Here is a 19,135-nt window from a genome sequence, read left to right on the forward strand (position 1 = left end):
GGGAGACAGAAGACATGTAAAGGTTTTTCATTTTTTAGATATAAATCAAAAAGACAAACAAGTCTTTCTCATATTACAGTCTTAATTTCCTCTCTTTCTTATCATAAAAGAGTACTGAGCCAGACTAAAGATCCATGTGGTTCACCTAGCCTGTGTATGGGAGTGGTTCAAAGCAGATGCCTAGGCAAGAGTTTGATACTTTCTCTTAATACTCCACTAACCTCACCTTAGAGAATCTTCCATTTGACCCCAGCAAAGTTGTTAAAAATGACATTACTTCCAATCCTATGAGAAATGCAAACCTAAGATTTTGGTCAATATTTTTCCAAAATCACTGGCAGAAGAGGAAATCTACTCTTTTTGACCCCTTAGTCATAGCAGGGGCTTCCTAGCTTCAGCTTACAGATAAACTTGGTTTCAAACTATCTCATTTAGGATGGATCAGGCCAAGAATTATTTCTTCATGCTGCCTATCAGACCTCTTCCTGGCAGCACAGCAGGCTCCTTTGCTGTGCTGCCATCAATTAATCCATAATGGCTGTACATTCCTGTCCAGAAGAGTTAATGCAAGGCAGTTAGGACTTATCCAAACCCCAGCATTAACATCCACTGCTGTTTCCCAGAGTTTAACCTCCTGCTGAACCAAGAAGCTCTCTTTCTCCCTCCCAGCTTAACCCTCCATACTTGTAAAGTCCCAGCTATGATTGCACATAGTTGTTGGCTCTATTATTTTCCTGCATTAGCTCTTTAACCTTTGATGCTCCCCCTCCCAGCCAGTTCTTAAGGTACTGTATAGAAAAGAGGGCAATAGCTGGCCTTACTTAACTGCAGAAAAGCAAAAAGCGAATTTGAAAAATGCTGCAGAAGTATTTACCTTTCAGGTGAAATACCAGAGATCCCTAGAGATAATTCAGGCTTATCTGGAACAACTCTCTTACTTTTCACCTTGAAATAAAATATGAAAATATTGAGCACATTAGCATATTAATTTTGCGCTTCACCTTGATATGAGTAAAAATGTCATGGGGTCCTTCACCTAGTCCCATTGAAAGCTTTGTCAAAAGCTTTGTCAAAGCATTGTCAAAATGACAAAAGCAGTTTGTATGAAATTCCTAGTTCCTTTTAGGTTAACTTATTAACTCATTTATGAATTTCTCTGCTCATACTCCCTTGAAAGGGAACTAGTTCTAAGAATATTGCTTGATTGTAATTCATTTTCAGTCATGTATAAGGTAAGATTCTGTCTTTTGTATAAGCTTGTTACCCAGATATTTTACCTCTTAAAAATCAATTTATTCACTGAAAATTTCAGTGAACACATTGGAAGCTCATATGTCAGGAGTTCTAGCAGTTTTTTAAATAAGTTATTAACTTTGACTACCACCGTGTGGTTCACTCTAGTATTACATAGTTTTACATCTGCCAGGCATTAAGGGAAGTTTTCATAATAACCAGTCACTAAGCTTCAGTTCCACTAGAGCTACATTACCAGATGGCCTGGGTAGTTCATATGTGTTCCAAGTCAGACACGGACTTGAGCATGCCTGCCAAATCAGCTGATTTCAAATATGTGTAAGCTTAGAAATCTGTATAAGCTGATACATTGCCTGTAACCACAGGTGTGTCTCATAGGTGCGGCTGCAGCTCCTGTGGGTGCATCTGAGCTGCCTTACCCTCAGCAACACAGGATACAAGTCCTTGCCACAGTAAGCTAAGCAATGCTTAGGAAGTCTAATAGCAACAAGTTCTGTGTTGCTGTGCTCCTACGCTTACCTGTGTCCACTCTAAGTTAGGTAGCTAATATCTGAATATGTGGTTAGATTCACATCAATCACTATATTCTAGCTATCCCACAAGGACAGAATAGCACCTCGGATGCTATTCTGTAACAAAAATAGGGTGGCATAAAAATGAAAAAATCAACTCAGTTTTGGTGAAAACTTCGAACTGAAAATTATAAACCAGAAATGCTAATTTGGAGTTTTCACAAATATGAAATTTTTCGAGACATGCCATAAAATAATTAACATACCAACTAACCAATATGTATTTAATGTTGTACCCTATGTGCTTTGTGTAATTTCACAATTTCCATGTAATTACAGAATGATGAAATTTAAAATAAGTTTATTAGAATAATTAGTACAAATTCCAAACATTTAATGTTTGAAGGAAATAATAATTTACAAATGTTTGTCTTTTTTATTTTATCTCTACTTGGTTTCTTATCTTACCTCCCTTTTATACGTTGGCATCTGTATACCCTTTTGCGCTTCATTTAATTCTTGCAATTTGCTTTCCAGATTTCTTATTTTATCATCTTGATTGGAAATAATAGATAAAAGCTTCCTTTCCTTTTGATTGCTTTTGTCCTCAAGTTGCTTCAATTTCATGCTCTCACTGTCTAACTGTTCCTAAAAAATAATTTTAGAAACAGCAGTAAAAATAATAAATTGTGGAATGTCAGTATTCAGCAGTCTATAATAAGGTAAATGTAGGTTTTGCATCATAGGTAAGGGTCAGTCTTGTTTATTACAATAATAATTTTCAATTGATAGTAAAGACCTTCTACCACTACACATAGCTGTAATTCATCACAGGTGATTACTTGAAACAACTGTATCTTCTGAATTTCTGAAAGTCATACTAGTGTTTATACAAAATAAAGACTTTTTTTTTGTTCACTTGCTGTATCATTTACTTTAACATTTTATGTATAATATTTTACATATATAATACATAAAATAGAATTTAGTTAATTTCAATCTTATACCATTTTGAATATGGTGATAATTCCACAAATTGAGCAAACCCGAGAACACAATCACAGAATCCTAGAATATCTCCAATTGGAAGGGACCCATATGGATCAAGTCCAACTCCCTGCCCCCTCACAGGACTACCTAAACCTAAACCACAGAACTAAGAACATTGTCCAGACACTGTGAATTCTGAGAGGCTCGGTGTCATGACAGCTTCCCTGGAGAGCCTGTTCCAGTGACTGACAACTGTCTCAGTGAAAGGCCCTTTCCTGATGTCCAACCTGGACTTCCCCTGATGTGACTTCATTCTGTTGCCTCATGTCGTGTCGCTGCTCAGCAGGGAGAGGAGAGCAGCACCTCCCCATCCACTGCTGCCCTCGAGGGAGCTGTCAACTGCGATAAGGTCACCCCTGAGCCTTCTCTTCCAGGCTCAACAAACAAGTGACCTCAGCTGCTCCTCCTAAAGCTGGCCCTCAAAACTTTTCATCAGCTTGGTCACCCTCCTCTGGACATGTTGTAATAGTGTGAAGTTCTTTTTGTGGCACCCAAAACTGCACACAGTGCTCGAGGTGGGGCTACACCAGTGCAGAGCAGAGCGGGACAATCCCATCCCTTGCCTGGCTGGTGATGCTGTGTCTGATGCCCCCCAGGACACAGGTGGCCCTTTTGGCTGCCATGACACACGATTGACTCCTGTCAACTTGTCATCAATCCAAACTGCAAATGTCTTTCTGCAGGCCTGCTCTCCAGCCTCTCATCCTCCAATCTTTATGCGTAACCAGAATTGTATTGCAAATATTTCAGTCCTGTAAAGATTTGTGAAATAAAATGCCCTGGCTGTTCTCACTTTGATGATCCATCTAGTAATTAATGATACTTTTAACTATGTGGGATTTTTGTGGAATAAAGAAGAAAATAACCAACCACTTTTTTAATATGCTCAAAGATAGTAGCTGTAAAAGTTTCCAAGGAAAACCCTGCAGTTAAAAACTGCTGCTATGAAAATCTCTATGAAATTTAGGGAATTGTATCAAGTGTAACAAAAAGTGTCCCCAAGCCCCATGATTGTTAACCCTTTGGGCATACTTCCAAGAGAAGTATGCCCAAAGGGTTAACTCTTTAAGAGTAATGTAAGTGAAATGCACTTAAATAGTCTGTAGACAGGTAGGGTAAGATGCAGAGGAAAGAAGCAACTAAGTGCTTTTTCAAGACCTTTTGTTTTATTTTCAAATGGAACTTACATGGAGTGAGGTTGTGCATTTAGATTAGGTAAGGTAGGTAGGGGCTACCCTACTAGACAAAGACAGCCATGCAGGGATAGGTCCAGAGTTGGTTTACCAAGACACCAGCTGGCTAAGCATGGATGTGTCTACATACAGCTGACACAAGTGTTTAGCCTCAGAAAGTTATACTAGCTGGATAAAGAAGAAAAACCTGCAGAAAAATAGTTTTGAAGGCATTGGTTTATAGTCTCAATTACAGCTTTGAATAGCAAATCTACAGTAAGAGCTTCAATGCAACTCCAGACTTGGGTGGTATCTTAAGGATCCAGATTAAGCCTCTTCTGCTCAGCGACTTCCAAACATTGTCTAAAATTGGCATGTTTCAATCCCAGCAAAACTCCTTCATCCTAACTCTTCTACACTTTTCATTTCTGACAGGTTAGAAAATTCAATTTCCCATTTAAATAAGGTAAGGGTATACAGCTTCTCCTGTGTTTTCCTTCATCATTATTTGCTGGAAATCCAAACACCTAGGAAAACGTTTTCATCAAAGGTAACACTTGCCCTTGAGGAGCAAGTGTTATATCTTAAGGACATTAAAATAACTCACTGAGCCTGTGATACAGCATAATTTATCTCTTTGAGACTATTACAGCTCCAGTTCACATGTTGGCTTTCAAAGGCCTTCAGATAACTGGAGGCACTGCAGTAATGGCCAGTAGTTCTCCAGAAAAAACACTGGGGAAACAATTACACCTTTTGGGATCTTTCAATAATACAACCCTTTATAGCCTGATGATCTTAAAGAGTTTCCAATACTGTGCCTGGTGGTTTGCAATGATGTGGTAACCCTTATAAACTGGCTGAAGACTACAAAGCTAATGCTTGATAAACTTCATAAGCTTTATAAACTTTATAAATATATCACACAGGTCATATCTGCTCAGTTAAGTACTTGGCAACAAAATGGATCTTTTAAGCATGCTGGTATTAGCTGCCAGCAAAGTGGTTACATATGTATTATGAACAGATAAGTATCTTTTTTTTTGCAGAGGCTTTATAGGATCAGAGGATAACCAGCATTGGAAGGGACTTCCAGGGTTCTCTAGCTTCTTATCAAATCAGAGTCAGGTATAATGTCTGATCAGGTTACTCAGTTTCATCTTGAATTTCCTAAGGATGGAGACTGCACAATCTCTCTGGGCAACCTTTTCCCATGCCTGGCTGTCCTCATGGTGTAATGTTTTCCCCTATGTTCAGCCTGAACCTTTCCTGTTTCATCTGCCCATTGTCTCTTGTCCTCCTTCCATGCATCACCATTAAGAGCCTGTCTCCATCTGCCTGATAACCTGAATGTAGGTACTGGAATGCTATTAGCTTTCCCTGAAGCCACCTCTTCTCCAGGCTAGACAAGGGCAGTTTCTGCATCTTCTCATGGGATATGTACTCCAGCCCCCAGTTACTTCAGTTACTTCTGCTGAACTCATTGTAGTTTGTCAGTTTTTCGTGTACTGGAAGTTTCTAAGCCCAATGTAGTATTCTAGATGCAGTCCAGTGAACACTGAATAGAGGGAGACACTTCCCTGGGTGTGCTAGCTGTGCTCCTGTTAATATAACACAGGGAGCAGTTGCCCTTCTTTTCTGTCAGGACACACTGCTGGCACGTGCTCAAGATCTAACAAGATCCCAGCTCTTTTCCGGCAGAGCTGCTCCACAGCCAGTCAGCCCCCAGACTGTACTGCAGCATAGGGCAGGTCCCTTTATTTTTCCCTGAACTGTGCTACAATGGCTTGTTTCAGTGGCTTCCTAAAACAAACAAATGGTCAGGTAGTTTCAAGGAAAAACACAATTCAACTGATTAACTGTAAGTGGTCTCAAGGGATATTAACTGTGACTTTTAACAGTTTTCCCACAAACTCTTCTCTATTATTGGGTAGAGATAGACTAAACAGATGAATCAATAGAAGAAAAGTCCATCGATACCAGAATTTCTTATAGCTTATATTAGGGCTAATCCTACTGCATATATCATACCAGCAGCAAAGAACAGCTAAGTGCACAATATTATCAGCCAGCAAAAAAATCAAATATAGCTTTTTTTGTAACAAAAATAGGAAACAAAGTGACAGTAGCGAAGCTGGTATGGACTGGAACACAGAACTCCATAAAACAGCTGCAGTAGCTGCTCTTAGTTGTATAAGTAATTTTAATCCCATAATTTAGAATGTAAAGATGGCTACTATATGCCTGCCATTCCTCTGCTTATGTCCTGCACAAAAAAGAGGAGCTAAACATTTATCGCAGGATGAAGAGTTTGTAGAACATTTGCAGCATTCATTCCTGACACACAGTTTCCTTTTCATGGCATAAGACACTCTTGATGAACAAATTCCAGTGTTTAATACTGAAATTCTTGAACCAGCAAAATGGGATCATTAGCATGTTTTCTTGTCACAGGAATTGACTTTAGCTTCATGTCTTATTGAATTCACAAGGATCTGATGTCTGATTGTACTAAAAAGTAGAAATTTGACATCATCTCATCTCTATGGTTTTTGGTTTGCTGCACAGCTTTGGCTCTGAAACAGTAGCTGGATCCCAATTCTTCCTACTTAACAAAGTTTAGCCAGGATCTCAAAACTAGACAGCAATATAGGGCTCTTTGGTCTTCTCAAACAGAGGGCTGAAAAATTCTGGTTATCTTGTATATAGCTTGGTACTGACCACCAAGCTGATCCGGCCCACTCACCTCTTTCAGTGAAGATAAACATGAACAAAAAAAGAAATCCTAAAGTGTTTTATGACACACAGACAACAGACCTTGACAACACATGTATTGCCACCTACTAGAAAACAAAGAAAATATAGCTCCTCCCTCATTTTAAACCTCTGAAATTTAAGCTGTAATCATGCACCTATTACAATCAATTCAGGATTTCTATTAACTTAAGTGGGACAGAATACAGTCCACTGAAGAATCCCACTGGACTTAGTAAATTTCAGTTTCAAAAGGTACAAATAAACCCAAGCATCTTCTGCCATGGGAGAGACTAGACTTCAGGGACACTGTAGAGGACAATGGTTGTAGGAATAATTTATGTGGTTTAGAGAAAAATGTGGATAGAATATGATTAGAAAAATACAAGCTTTCAAATAGAATATTTAAACTTCCAAATTTCAATACCTGAAAAAGCCAATACTTTATTGAATTACATACAAGAAAACTATACTGGGTCAGTGACAGGATGGTGGATTTTCAGTTTAAGAGATCTCAAAATATGATATCTGGGGAAAAAAAAGGAGACATTCATGATATATCTGTTAATAAATTCCCAGATCTTCTTAGTAATAGTTTCTATCTATTTATTAACTCTCAACAGATGTCTCTTCCGTGGAGTTGTCCAATTTTCCCTTGAAGCATTAATTCCATTGGCTTTCTGTGTTTGTTTTTTTTTTATTCAATAAAATGATAACTTGTGTAGAGACACTGCTATACATCTTCACTTGTAGCCATAATTGCATGGCCAAGACACAGCCAGATCTATACAAGTGTGTGTGCCTCTGCTGTGCTATCTGGACATTTTTGTATCACTTGCCAGATCACTGCAAGTTTACTAGACACAATAGCAAACATTAGGGTCCTCCCTGCATTGGGAGGATGGTGCAAATATATCCATGTGCCTCTGCAGAAGGCAGCCTTTGTCCACACAAACATACTTTCCTCAAGCTCCATGCTTTTTCCCGGTAACAGGAACAGTAATAGAATAGGCTAGGTCAACCCAACTCTACACATCCCCTCCTAAAAGACCTTATTTGAATAGCAATGTGCCTGGGTTTAAATGCACCACCATGCAGACAGACTTATATAGTTGATTGTGCATGGAGTTATTTCAGAAATATTTCTGTTCATGGAACAGAAGAAGCAATATCCAGATGAAATACCTGTTGCTGAGAGGTAACTGCAGTAACGGGCTACACAGAACAAATATGCAGATAAAAAAAATAATGCACATTCCATTAGGAAAGTAGCTCCAGAAATAATGATTCCAGCTTCTCATACATTGCCTATCATCTCCTGTAGAGATGACATTATTTCAGTGTTTACCAATAAGAAAATCAGGTAACACAGCTTCATTTCATTCCTAACTCATTATATGACTAAGTTGCTTAAAACTATTTTTCTTTAGTAAGCATTCAGAAAGAAGAGTATGAAATACTAGACTTGGTCAGATCTTCATGTGCAACCCTAAGATATAATTTTTATCCAGCATAAAAAGCAAACTGCAAAAATATGCAAAGATGTTCCATCAAAGAATTAACCCTTCAGCTATGTTTTAATCCAAGTAAGTGCAAAGATAAGGAAAGAAATGACATTTTATAATTACAGATTCTGGTGTACAAAAATTATATAAAGACTTTTAAATAGAAAAGAAGTGTACATAAATATTTGCTGACAGTATGTTTAAAATTTTTCAAAGACTTAGTCTCATGTACGATTCCTTCAGGATAACTAAGCAAGTACCAGTTATCCAATGAAATTTCTTTTTGGATGTAATGGAATTACATTTCTGATAAAAAATGTGTTTCTCTGAATTTAGCAAAATTAATTTGCTTGTAGCTTAGGAAATAAATCCTGAAAGTGATTGTTTTTAATTCTTATGTCTGATTTCTCACAAGGGTCTTTTTACAACTCTTAGAAAGTCTCTGCTATGGAGCTATGGAGATTCACATTCCAAAATAAGAGACTTTATGTTACAAGACAGTTCTCAAAAACCACATTATTTACGATAAGAACAATGCAACTTTGTGCATCTGTCACAGTCTTTCCTCAATATGTAAAATCCATTCAAGACATTTCCCAGCTATTCTGAGGTATTCCTTTACTCTTATTCTGGTTACACTCAATAGGCTGCAGAAGAGACGTCATCTTAACACTGGCTATTTAAAAAATCCAAACAAATCAGCATCTCTGGAGCAATGGACCATTCACTTCCCACTCCATCACTTTTTGAGTGCAGATTCTCCATCTCTTGTAAAAATACAGAGACTTTTTGCAATGTGAAATGCTCTTGTAGAGAGAAAAAGCCCCTTTTTGGGTTTTGGCAAGTTAAGAAATAAATAAGCAACTAAGTTCCTGCTTTATGATCAAAACTGTTCTAGAGAGCTTGATGGTCAAACAGAGATTTTACTGGGAAGGACCAAAGATGATGCTTACTACACCTAATGTGAACTGAACTGCACTGATATGCTTCAGTGGCACAACACTTACACACTTCATGTGCAGTCCAAAGGCACCACTAAAAATCTCACTTTTAATAAGTTCTCATAGTACATAGGTTCTCATAGTATAATCACAGCACAAAAGTGAACTTACTGCAGATGACATACCTTTAGGAGTTTTTCTCTTTGCTTTGCTATGTTCAGTTTTTCAGAGAGCTGGCTGAAAGGTAAGTTGGATGTTTCAATGTCTTCATGCATCAGAATGTAAGGATGCGCATTGCCTTAAATGAAAAAAAAAGCAACTGACTATCGCTGCATTTTTCACAGTCAACTTCTAAGTATAAGCAAAATTAAAAGAAGCTAGACTTATATTAACTTCTTTATATTTTCTGAGTAAGCCTTCATATTAAACAAGCACGAGAAGCTAAATTCTGTGCTTAGAGACAATGCAAGACTAAATCGGCAATAAAGAAATGTACATGTACTCTTAAAAATAAAAGTCAGCCACTTTGCTAGTATTTATGAAAACCAGGAGTGTTAGGCTAGTGTGAATAAATATTTAATGAGCATGGCAGATTAACACATGGTTACTTTGACTCTTTTCTCTTATTTGTGTAATACAGTCAAACAGTGAAAAATTATCCATCAATGACTATTTGATTTGAAAGAGAATTACCTGCCTATAAAGTTCTGGTTATGCAATAAAATTAGCATCACAAGACTCATCTTACATAAAAGACATATAATCATAGCACTCACATCTAGAAAAACCTGAGATAAACTTACTAACAGGTAAGTATAAAATAATTATGCAACAATTAAAAAAAACAATTGTAGTGAATGATTTGAACCCATATTTTCATAACTTTTATTGGCTCCAGTGTAAGCAGATTCTACCTCTATAGAAAATCTCACCATTTCTTGAAGAGGATAAAGAGAGACCCCAGAAGTGTTGAATTTTATAAATAGATCTTGAAACAGCACATTTGTGTTAACTCTCACATTCACAGGAAAGTATGATACTCATTTGAAATATGTATATTGTAAAAACTGAAGCAACAAAGTCAGAACTATTCATCAGTGCAACACAGCATAAAAAGCAATAATGTGCAAACTGGAGTACATACCTCTATTAGCATTCAGAGCAGCCAACTGTGATTTCAGTTTTGCAATAATGCTGTTTTGAAGCTCTATCTTTTCCTGCTGTTCACGTATTTGCTGCATGTAGTTTTCTGTCTGCAAATATAATTTAATTAGCATTAATCTTAATTCTGTTTTGACTAGGGGTCTCCTATTTGGCATGTAAAAGGCAGTTCTGATTTTTAAAGATAACTATAGTTGTGGTCCTCTGTGTAAAAACCTTTGGCAAGTCCATCTTTTTGGGGCTGTACTGATTAGAAAAGGTATTATAGGAAAAAAACCCTGAGTTTTACTAACTCAGCTGTGGCAGTTGTAAAGGATAACTTTTAAGTTAGGATTCTTCACTTACAGATGTAGAATACATCAGGCTTAAATTAAAATTTTAGTATCCTTCAGAATGCTTGTCAGCTAGTTAATCTATAGAAAACAGTAATTTTCCCACCATATTTTCTAACAAATTATATAAAAATAGACTTTTTAAAAGCTAGTTTTTAAATGGAAAGCAACAACATTGTTTATTCCATACAAGAGATACTCTGCAAACCATTTTGACTGCCTATGAACAGTTTTGTATGTTTCTTTGAATGCAGTGGACTAGTTTTTGTAATTTACATAATGGGGCTGGGGAGGAAGGTAAGCAAAAAGCCCCATGCTTTGTCTCCAATACTACAACTCATACTGCAAACAGGCCACACAGACTCCTCTAATACTACTGTTTGTATTTCATCAAACTATAATTTTTTCTAGACAGTCCATTAATGGAATGAATGGCAGGAAGATGCTAATATTCAAAACTATTGTTTCATTAGCACATGCCTAATGCTGCAGTTACATCAGTGCTAAAAACAAGCAAGAAAACTTGTGAAATCCCAAGAAGAAAACTTTCAGGAAAGCACTGAATTTTTCTGAAATTAGGAATATGTCTGTTACTGAACAGGTCACCACCTGTCACCATCTGAGACAGGACTTAGCATTGTTTTCACATCTATTCATAGTTTATACATAGTGCTATCTAATTCTCAAATCTCAGCCATGTTTAAATTCTATACCCTGCTACTGTCCGCTGTGTTTGTCTGTAAAGCAGGCAGGAAAAAAATCTACAAGCAAAATTGATTTTAAAAGGCCAGGTAGTAGTTGTACTATGAGAGGATTTTCTGTTGTGTCTTTTTGGAAAAAAAAAAAAAAAAAAAGTGATCAAAGAGCAGTACACTCCAGCAGCTATAAGAGACCTCATGAAGCAGAAAAATCACTGAGAACCAAATTGAAAATGTACAACAGCAATGTCTTGTCAACACTTCTGTACAGAGCACAGACATGACAGCTAAAACAGACAGAAGAGAAGATGCTTTTGACAGCCAGTGTGCACAAATTATTCCTTGAGTCAGATGGCAGCAACAAGTTACCAACTAGAAGATCTGCATGACAACCAACCATCCATCTGTATCAAACACCATCTGGCCGAGATGACTCTGGCTTCTGTGTGCTTGACATGGCTCCCAGCTCTAGAGACTGGCAAAACAAGTGGCCTATCGGTAACTTAAGTAGTAAACTGTTAACAACAGCATGGTGGACAATCCAACAGTGTGTGGAAGCCACACAATGAACAGAGGAAGGTACTAGAGCAAAGCACTGTACAAAGGTCATTCAAAAAAGAGGAGTTTGGTTAAAAAAAAGCAACACAAATAAAACAACTAAAGTAATTTTAATATCAACTCCTGAAAAAAATACTTTTGTCCTCTTTTGAAATCATAAAATTCAACTATTGAAAGTTTGATTATGACAAAGATTTAAACTGGTAGTAATCCTTTATCAAAGGCTTTAAATTTTTAATTTAGGAACCAGTGAAAATGTAGAGAACAATCTAGCAAGCAATTAGTTCACTTAGTACTGGTGACCTCACACTTCTCTGGCTTTCTTGTATAGACCTTAGGACTATCTCATCTTATACTCAATGCCTTGTTTCTTGGTCAGAAGATTCTTTTATGTACTTTTAGATGATTCAGGAGTATTAACAGGCTTTCCTTCAAATAGTTAATAGTTCATCCTAAGAGACAGAATTTAAAAGATCCCTAGACATTCTAAAATCTCTTGCCTTTTGTTAATTAGCTGCAATTTCAGCACAAAAATCACACTACTTATGCTTGTTATGTATAGAAACCTCTACAGATTTACACCAGCACTGCTGCAAGACTATGAATAGAGACAGACTGCACAGTGGATGATTGCACACATGACTGACTTGGAATGTGTTCTGTGATGCCTTGGCTAGTTTATTTTGCCATGCAGGGAGATGGCAAGATTGGACCCAGATATCCAAATATTCTCTATTATATCCTTCCCTGCTTCCAATTCTACTACTGCTCCACGACTAGTCCATTACATGGATTATGGTTCATTGGCCCCTGAACAAAGTCCCAGCCTACCAGTTCTACTGAGTATCAGAAAGTCTTGTAGCAACGAAAACATTCAAGCCTTTCTGTTACACAGGTTCCATTGCTGGGCAGAATATGCATGATAAATTGACTGTGACAAAGCCCAAACCTGATAGCTTTCAAATATGCTGTCCTACTCGGGAAGTTCTAGAGGAGTTTTGACTGAGCTAATGTTTTCTGCAACAGATTAACTAAAACTTCAGAGGCGCTTCTTATTGGTCAGAATGCCTCCAGAAAATATCTGTTACTTCATTAAAGAATAAATGTACAGATTATTATTTTTAAAAGAGGGATACTTATTCTAACAACTTTCAGATTCATTTGTCACAAAAATTTGTCTATTTTAAACTATTTATACTAATAATATAATAATTTATTTTTAAGAATGATAATTAAATTCCAACAAGTACTTCATTAAAGTTAGGTATTTTATGTACATCTTTGCTGTCTTTACATTAGAAGACTTCATTAATCCTCCAAAACAGACAACACTTTCCCAACCTTTAAAACTAATAAAAAATACAAAAAAAATCCAAGGTCAAAAACCAGAATCCCACCTACTAAATTCAAAGCCTAATGAGTTACTTTGCAATGTACTGGCATGGTTTCATAATGGCAATTTCCAACTTTAACAGATGCACTAAAGAGTGCATAGCTAAAGTGAAACTGGTATCTACATGTACTACCATCCTTCATGGGAAGGATGGCTTTAAAGATAGAATTCAGAATCCAACACCTACTTTTTGCTGGAGTTCTTTCACAGCATGGTCCCTCTCCATGCATGCTTGTCGAAAGGCTTCATAAGCTCTGTTAAGCTGCTCTCCAATGTTTTTGTCCATAATTCCCAATGTTGTTTCATCCCTGGAAAGATGGTCAAGTTAACAGACCTGAAAAGTAATCAGAAAGAAAAAAAAAGAACACTAAGAAACAGTATTATGTAACTAAAATCATATATAAGCATGACTTATACCACTGTTGTATTAACTGATATGTGCAGTATGTCTGACCATTAACAGCACAGCTTGAATTATAGTTCTGATCACCCCAATGTTTAATTTTATGTTCATGGATAGGTTTAAACAAAAGACAAACAAAAGTACCTTAATTATGAATCAAATTCTGGATGTATAGAATGTATAAATGTATCTGTAGTTACAGTGTTTATGACTGAGACTTAAAATTGGTGCAGATTATCAGTTGCCTAATTTTATGTCATCACCAAAATTTTAACATTCGCATAATTGTGAGAAAAAGACAGCCTTAATAACCAAAGCTAAACTCAGCTTTTAGCATTGTGCTATAAAAAGCCAATGTCCAGAAACAGAGGAGTCCTGCAACTTTATTTGAATAAAGGGAGGAAGAGAGTCCACTGGGGAATGTGGGTTTTTTTCTGTCTCTTGATTTTGGCAACAAAACCTCCTTTTATCCTGAACTCCTGGCCACACATTACCCTCTTCCCTTTCCCGCTGGCTGAGGTACTAGGAAGGTGCAATCTTCCCAAACTGCCTACCACATATCCCCCCTTGAACCTGTCGTTTTACCCCAAAGTTCAGAAATTCAGGCTTGTAAGGACCCATTTGTCTGTTTCAGGAGTCAAACTGTCTGGGCTCTGCAACAAACCTGCTTCTTAAAGTTGGTAAAGACAGTAAGATCTATTTCAAAGACCTTAACACCCATATCCATGGAATTGTTTGTAAAGACATTAGCACACATCTTTCCCAACAGCATTAAGAAATAAAAAGATAAAAACTCAACTAGGTCACACAAACGTATCCTATTCTGTGTCAAATTGAAAATGTCAACATAAACTACCCTAAGGTAGAGTTAAAACATCTTTCATCAAAATATCAGTGACACCAACCAGTATGAATTATCAAGACTTGGACCTTTTCACACAATATTAAGAACTTTTTACACTGTGTACAATTTCAGTAACAACTCCCAGAACTACAGCACATGAACTTTGACACATAAGACTAGAACATTATTAAAAGTCAGACTCCAAGTTCAAGATCTTTGCAAACACAGGTTGTTTGCTTCTATAGTAATAAATTATACTAATTTTAATATCAAAATTTAGCATCATACAAGTACAGTAGAGAACAAGATAGTGAAATCTCAACCCCCCACCCCATGCCCCCTCCCAAAAAGCAGCATTAAGAAAAAAAAAAAAAATAGCAATTTCATCTCTCCTGGTATTTAAAGCAGTCTGGACTGCTACTATCATCTCTCACTGTCTCCTGGGATTATGCATAAACCACAAATACTGCTGAAGAAAGTCACATGAGGATAAGCCAGCAAGAAGAGTATGAGGGTAACTTGCCTTGTACACTGCTCAAAATTTTGAAGATTGCAGCTTGAAGATTTTGTTCATCTTTCCTTGCTTTTGAATATCTTCCCTATCATAGAGTTTGAATACAGAAATGTGATCTTACTTTTCTAGAAGATTCAGCAGAATATTGTATGGACACTTTTCTGTCCTGCAAATTTTATTTTACTGATATGTTCCTACAGGAAAAGCAATTCTATCTCACCTCCGGAATGCTGTACTTTAATAGCAGCAAAGTGAACAAATTCTTTAATAACTTGGAATTTTTTAGGGATTCTTTGATGTAAAAAATGTTACTGAAATCCAGGTTTACAAGTTTTGCATAAAAGGCCTACATTGTTTCACATGGAAGGCTTTGTTTGTTTTGACTTGTTTTGCTTTCCTAAACACCAGTTCAGTAGTTTATAATCTCTAACTGTTCATACTCATGTCTCAAAGCATTGTTAGTAACACAGGCTACTTCATCCACCTTCTTCCTTTCCCAAACAGTATCCCTTCACTAAACAGAATATTCATGCTCATATCTGGGGCACACCTTTAACTAAATGGGTAGGCTTTCCTTCCTTCTCAAATTAAGGACTGTTCTGTGTAGTTCAGTGAATAAAATCAGATATTATATCTGCCTTTAGGGACAGGTGCTAAACTGCAGAGGGCATTGTTATAGCTGAAAGTGACTGAAAGTGTGTTCTCACAATCTTTAAAAGCTTGCAAAGTTTGCATCAGTATTGATTTTGTACTCTTCTGAAATCCTCCACTGTTAACAAATTACCTCGTAAATGGCATGTCCTGTACATATAAGAGAGAACTTAAAAAATGAGTGCAATGGGATTTAAGAAATTATGTTCAGCTTCTAATGGAGAGAATAGGGCTCAGCTTCATGTGACTCACAGTTCACAGAAAATGAAGGTTTTAATTCATTCATGCGAACTCAAACCTCCATTTGAACATCAGTATTTAAAACTTCTACCTAATTTCCAGCCTTTTAGTCATTCATCGTGACTGGGAACATTAATATAGAGTGCTGCTGTCGTCTGGACTGATGGTATCAAAAGTAATTGATACAACAGGCAGAACAGTGCCTGATTTTCTACTTGGTATGGAAAAATAACTCACTGGTAGCTCCCTAAACTTTCAAATGCAGTAAGAAAAGGTCAGTGAAAGTCATTGCTAGTGACACTTTAAGATGGCACTGTAACTAGAAGAATTGGTCCTGTCTTCACCTCATACCTTAAGACATTCTTCTTCAACCTTACCCTTCCCTTTCTTCCAGCACAAGCAACCTTTCTGTAAACCGTACCAGCAAACCAATCCAGTTTAAAACGAAATATGAAATGTATTTTTGCTGCCTTAGTTTTAATGCAGGTCAGATCCACAGACCCCTTCAAATGGCATGATACCACAAGGAAGCCTGCACAGGGACAGAAATCCACGAGCAGCAGACAGAACTCCTGTGCTCAACAGCAGCACTGGCTTTAAAGTGTAACATGAAGTCACAGTTACGTAACAATGTCACAAGTATGCACTGCCACTGAGAAGGACAGGCTAGCCTTCCCCCATCTCTGGCCTTGCATTTTTGCTGCTTACTGGTACCACTATAAGTACTTCTATGCTACAAGTTGAGAATGCCAAAGTAGCTCCCTACTTCCTCAAAAAAGCAACAACAAACCCCCTAAAAAAACCAACCTCGAAATTAAAACTGGAGCTAGCTCTCTGCAAGGCTGCTGGAGCACTACTACCAGCACAAGGAGGCAGTGGGAACATGCGACTAGCCGTGGGCAGGACTGCCGCAGTCTAGATTTAGATTGGATTAAACTACTCTGTAGTCACACCCCGGGTTGCCTGCTGCTGGAATAAATAACTGCTTCTTATGTTATCTGTCTCATATCCAGAACTCCTTGCAGTTAGAAAAACTGGCTCATTTTCCTGCTTCTCCTCCATAGGCATCAATATTTATCAGGGAATTTGCCAACTGTTCCTTGTCATTTACCCTTCTCTCTGAATCCAATGAGGAGGAAAAAACTCCCTCCCAACAGCCCTAAAAAAACCCCCCCAAAACCAACAAACCAAAAAACCCCAACCCAAATATCCCCGCTATTTTAATCAGTTATGATTAGTTATGCTGTATCCAAACGGCAGCTGGAACATAATTCAGCTCAAAGCTGACAATCCTGATCTTTAGCAATTTACATTCTGGATGTAACATCATTAGATCCTAAAGACTTTCACAATCATTAACAGCAATATGTAGTCAGCAGAGATGCAGCACTACAAAATGCTGTATCTATTCTAACAGGGACAGAACTAGAGGAAGAGATTAGTTACAGAGGTTGTCCTGCAAGCGTGAATACCTGTGAGTACTATGATGCTGGACCTATGGCAATGACAACTGGAATTTCATATTTGACTCACTTGTACACTGGATAACCACTGGGTACAGCTAATGTTGCAAGACAAACTTCTAAGTAAACACACGAATTGAAATCTCCAGACTGTCTTAAAATAATTTGCTTCAGAACAGAAACATTTTGTTGAATAGGTGGTGGGAAAAAAAGAAATAGTAATATGCATTTTCTTAGTCAAATGCTAAAAAAGCTCCAACACAGATTAGCAACATATTTCGGCTGCAATCCCAGCTCCACAGCTCACTAGTTTCCTTACTAGTTTTCATATTGCCTCAAAAACTACCTTAAATTATGAAAGAAAGGTTTTAGCTAATCATGTGTATATGCACATTAATTCATAATACACTTTCCTACCTCTCATAGTTTCACGAGAGATGAGAACACAGGTGCTATCCAACCACAAGCACTTCTCTACATATTTCTGCTTTCAAAACAGATTTTTCGATTGCTATATTTTGTAAATTATACTGCTATCATCTTGGGAACTGGAAGCCTGTGGAGGTAATAGTTTGTGAGAGACTGAGAGCTCATTGAACATTTTTGTGTTTTGTTTTTCCCTTATTTTGTTCTGAGCAGACACAATTCCTGCTTTGCCCGAGGGCAGGATGCGTCGTTAGCACTGCAGGAGCCCCTGACGGCGCACCAGCGGTAGAGCTGGGCAGCCTCCGTGCGTTCAGGGCTCGGGACGGTGACTCCCGGCGCGCTGGGGTTCGCTCCCCGCGCTGCCTCTGCCCGCGGGGGTAGCGCCTCTTCCTGCTCCTGCGCTCGCCCGCCCGGGCCACCGCCTCCCGGCAGCGAGCCCGCTGACCCCGTCCCCCATCGCCCGCTCCCGGAGCGCTCCGCACGCCAACGACGCGCCCCGGCCCCGCTCCCGAGCCGGGCCGAGCGGCGCCGAGGGGGAAGCGGCAGCCCCGGGAGCGGGGGGCGGAAGCGCGGCCCGGGAGCCCCCGGCCCGGCATCCCCCGGGCCGCTCTCCGGTCCCGGGCCGGGCCCCGCCGCTCCCGGGAGAACGAGGAGCGCGTGGTTTCCAAAGCGACTCAGACTTACGAGCGCCTCACGGAGCCCGCGGCCGCTCCCGGCACAGGGCGCTCGCTCCTGCCTGGGCGCCTTAACCCAGGAACCAGAACCGACTTCCTGCTGTGCCTCTCCCCGCCCTGTGACGGGGCGCTGCCCGCGCCGGGCCCGGGTCGGGGCAGGGCAAGGCAGCGCCCGCCGGAGCCGGCGGGTTCGCGCAAGGATGGGAGCCTGTCCGCTCGCCTCCGGCTATCGGGCTGTGCCTCTTCTGTCTGGCTGCAAAAGACCCCTCGAGCACCCTCTGTGCTGCTCCCGACGTCCACAGCCCTTTCCTATTTATCTTTCCATGACTTTGAGTGATTTGTAAATAACAAAAGTTATACACTAACCCCAGTACTATACTTTTCATGCTCGGGATAGTTTCTGTCTGAAGGGTCTGTTGTAGATTACTACAGAGGCATTTTCCCGCCTCCGTTAACTTCATGCAGGCAATGAATACTATAGGTAAGAATATAATGGAAACACACAGTTTTAATTTTGCTACTGTTACAAGCCCTTCTCTCTTTAGGTCACATTTTGAAGTCCAACTTTTTTTTCCTGAAGGTGTGTAGGA

The 19,135-nt window shown here is 38.8% G+C and overlaps 1 protein-coding gene across 3 annotated transcripts in view; it reads right to left on the minus strand.

The window, feature by feature from the left end:
- TANK (TRAF family member associated NFKB activator) overlaps positions 1 to 18,684 on the minus strand; it is a 28,764-nt gene extending 10,080 nt beyond the window's left edge. The window contains exons 1-7 of one of the 3 annotated variants that reach the window (XM_015635290.3): positions 18,556 to 18,684; positions 17,863 to 18,001; positions 13,518 to 13,664; positions 10,333 to 10,441; positions 9,374 to 9,486; positions 2,235 to 2,414; positions 875 to 945 (exon numbers count right to left, since the gene is read on the minus strand). In XM_015635290.3, coding sequence (XP_015490776.1) covers positions 875 to 945; positions 2,235 to 2,414; positions 9,374 to 9,486; positions 10,333 to 10,441; positions 13,518 to 13,616 — 572 coding nt within the window. In that variant the 5' untranslated portion in view covers positions 13,617 to 13,664; positions 17,863 to 18,001; positions 18,556 to 18,684. Of the gene's footprint in view, positions 1 to 874; positions 946 to 2,234; positions 2,415 to 9,373; positions 9,487 to 10,332; positions 10,442 to 12,247; positions 12,250 to 13,517; positions 13,665 to 17,862; positions 18,002 to 18,555 lie in introns of those variants that run through there. The other 2 variants (XM_015635289.3, XM_015635292.3) reach the window with 2 other exon arrangements.
- Positions 18,685 to 19,135: the final 451 nt, after the last annotated feature.

Source organism: Parus major, chromosome 7, assembly GCF_001522545.3.
Source record: "Parus major isolate Abel chromosome 7, Parus_major1.1, whole genome shotgun sequence".
Taxonomy (NCBI): Eukaryota; Metazoa; Chordata; class Aves; order Passeriformes; family Paridae; genus Parus; species Parus major.